The sequence below is a fragment of the Boleophthalmus pectinirostris genome, unplaced genomic scaffold (assembly GCF_026225935.1).
Source record: "Boleophthalmus pectinirostris isolate CB_2022bp ecotype Guang Dong unplaced genomic scaffold, ASM2622593v1 HiC_scaffold_1, whole genome shotgun sequence".
NCBI lineage: Eukaryota > Metazoa > Chordata > Actinopteri > Gobiiformes > Gobiidae > Boleophthalmus > Boleophthalmus pectinirostris.
In genome coordinates this window covers 3082853-3085352 of record NW_026570970.1, presented here as the reverse complement: position 1 = coordinate 3085352, position 2500 = coordinate 3082853, and the positions used below count along the sequence as shown (strand labels likewise).

The 2500-nt window shown below is 48.3% G+C and overlaps 1 protein-coding gene across 1 annotated transcript in view; it reads left to right on the top strand.

Moving 5' to 3' along the window:
- Positions 1 to 2500, top strand: part of cerkl (ceramide kinase-like) — a 39875-nt gene that overhangs the window by 7987 nt on the left and 29388 nt on the right. Inside the window, exon 3 of the mRNA XM_055148883.1 lies at positions 855 to 1085. Within this exon, the coding sequence (XP_055004858.1) occupies positions 855 to 1085 (231 nt within the window). The remainder of the gene's footprint in view (positions 1 to 854; positions 1086 to 2500) is intronic.

Genomic DNA, 2500 nt, shown 5'->3' with positions numbered 1-2500 from the left:
CTTAGGCATCAATAACCCGACACAACCTGAACCTTCAGAACATAAAAACGAGGTCAAATGGGCTAATTAAGGAAATGACGTACACTTCATACTACAAGCATAGACAATGAGACTCGTCTTTTCAGATGTAGGTAACAATACAAAAAATTTTTATTTTTACTTTTTTTTTTAGTAGTTAATCCGCCACCCGCCCGAATTTAATTAAAATATAATTTTTCGTCACGTCATCCGCCCGACCTGCGGATTAACCGCGGATACCGCGGTTGTAACCGCAATCCGCGTATCTCTAGTATGTAGTGCTCCGCTAACGGGGTTAACTGGTATATTAAGATTTTCCCAAATCCCACAGGAAGAAGGACAATAACGTCTTTCCCCTTGATAAAATTCCAGGGTTTTTGTGAACCTTCTAGAGTATTTTGATTCCTGATCTAGTCGCTGGAGAGAAATGAAATTGAGCGGAGACACTGGGTGGCGCCAGACTGGATACATGAGCAGAACTTTGTTCTGCAAATTTACACAAAATGGAGTCATTTTAGCTCTGAACTGTCTGATGACGTCGCTGCAGCGAGACACAGACTCAAAACAAATGATCCAGGTTTCATTAAAGGTTCAGTGACTGATGTGGTTACATGAACTGCACCTGTCTGCATGACTCACTGTCATGAACCTCCACCTCAAACATGTTTCAATTATGTTTCAGTAAAAACTGAAGTTCGGACATTTCTGGTCTAAACGGACTAAAGATAAAGAGTCACACAAACAAAACACAAGTCCAGGTCCAGGTTTTGAGTCATTTCAGACTTTTAACGTGACGTCCTGTTGAAGTGTTTCTGACCAGACTCTCGTGTCTTCAGGAGACGTCACTCCAGGTCCCTCAGGTCAGCTGCTGCTCAGAGACGTGTTCGCGGTGAAGGTGAAGAGGCGGCGGTGCGTGGGGCAGCAGTCGGGGGGCGCTGTGCTGGGGCTGGCGCTGTTCTGGGCCCAACGCCACGGCCCACGACTCACCGAAGAGACGCTCCACCTGCACAACGCCTCCACCGAGCACACGCAGCTCTGGTACACCGCCATCAAGGACCAGCTCAGAGGTAAACACACACCGCCAACTCAAACACCACCAGCCTGGTACACAAGGAAGCTCAAAAACACACACACGCCAACTCAAACACACACGCAGCTCTGGTACACCACCATCAAGGACCAGCTCAGAGGTAAACACACACACCGCCAACTCAAACACACACCCAGCTCTGGTACACCGCCATCAAGGACCAGCTCAGAGGTAAACACACACACCGCCAACTCAAACACACACCCAGCTCTGGTACACCGCCATCAAGGACCAGCTCAGAGGTAAACACACACACCGCCAACTCAAACACACACCCAGCTCTGGTACACCGCCATCAAGGACCAGCTCAGAGGTAAACACACACCGCCAACTCAAACACACACCCAGCTCTGGTACACCGCCATCAAGGACCAGCTCAGAGGTAAACACACACCGCCAACTCAAACACACACCCAGCTCAACACACACAGGTACACACGCTCACACATCAAGGACCAGCTCAGAGGTAAACACACACCGCCAACTCAAACACACACCCAGCTCTGGTACACCGCCATCAAGGACCAGCTCAGAGGTAAACACACACACCGCCAACTCAAACACACACCCAGCTCTGGTACACCGCCATCAAGGACCAGCTCAGAGGTAAACACACACACCGCCAACTCAAACACACCCAGCTCTGGTACACCGCCATCAAGGACCAGCTCAGAGGTAAACACACACACCGCCAACTCAAACACACACCCAGCTCTGGTACACCGCCATCAAAGACCGACTCAGAGGTAAACACACACACCGCCAGCTCAGAGGTAAACACACACACCACCAACTCAAACACACACCCAGCTCTGGTACACCGCCATCAAAGACCGACTCAGAGGTAAACACACACACCGCCAGCTCAGAGGTAAACACACACACCGCCAGCTCAAACACACGATCCTGCAGTTTTTATTTCACAGTTTTCTGGCTTCAAATCATGGATCTGTAATAAAACATGGAGAAGCCCCTCCCCCTCTGTCCCGGCTCCAGACCGACTCGTTTATTAAAATATAAAATATGAATCAAAATCAAGTTCCTAAAAACTGACACAGACTTTTCCACAGACTCAGGTCGTTTTGTGGTTTTGTCACACGTTTTGTCACTGGTTTTGTGGAGTTTCACACTCTCCTCGGGGTCACATTGACCCCAAGAAACTTTTTTTTCTTCCCGCTCTCTTGGGGCGGGTCAATCAGACCCAAAAATCTATTTTCATTTATTTTCTCACCAGGCAAAAAAATAAAATTTTGGGTCTGATTGACCTGCCCCAAGAGAGCGGGAAGAAAAAAAAAGTTTCTTGGGGTCAGTGTGACCCTGAGGAGAGTGTGAGGGTTTTAAAGTCACTGTCGTCAGCTGAGCAGAAATGACTTTATATAATTTCCTCAAAAA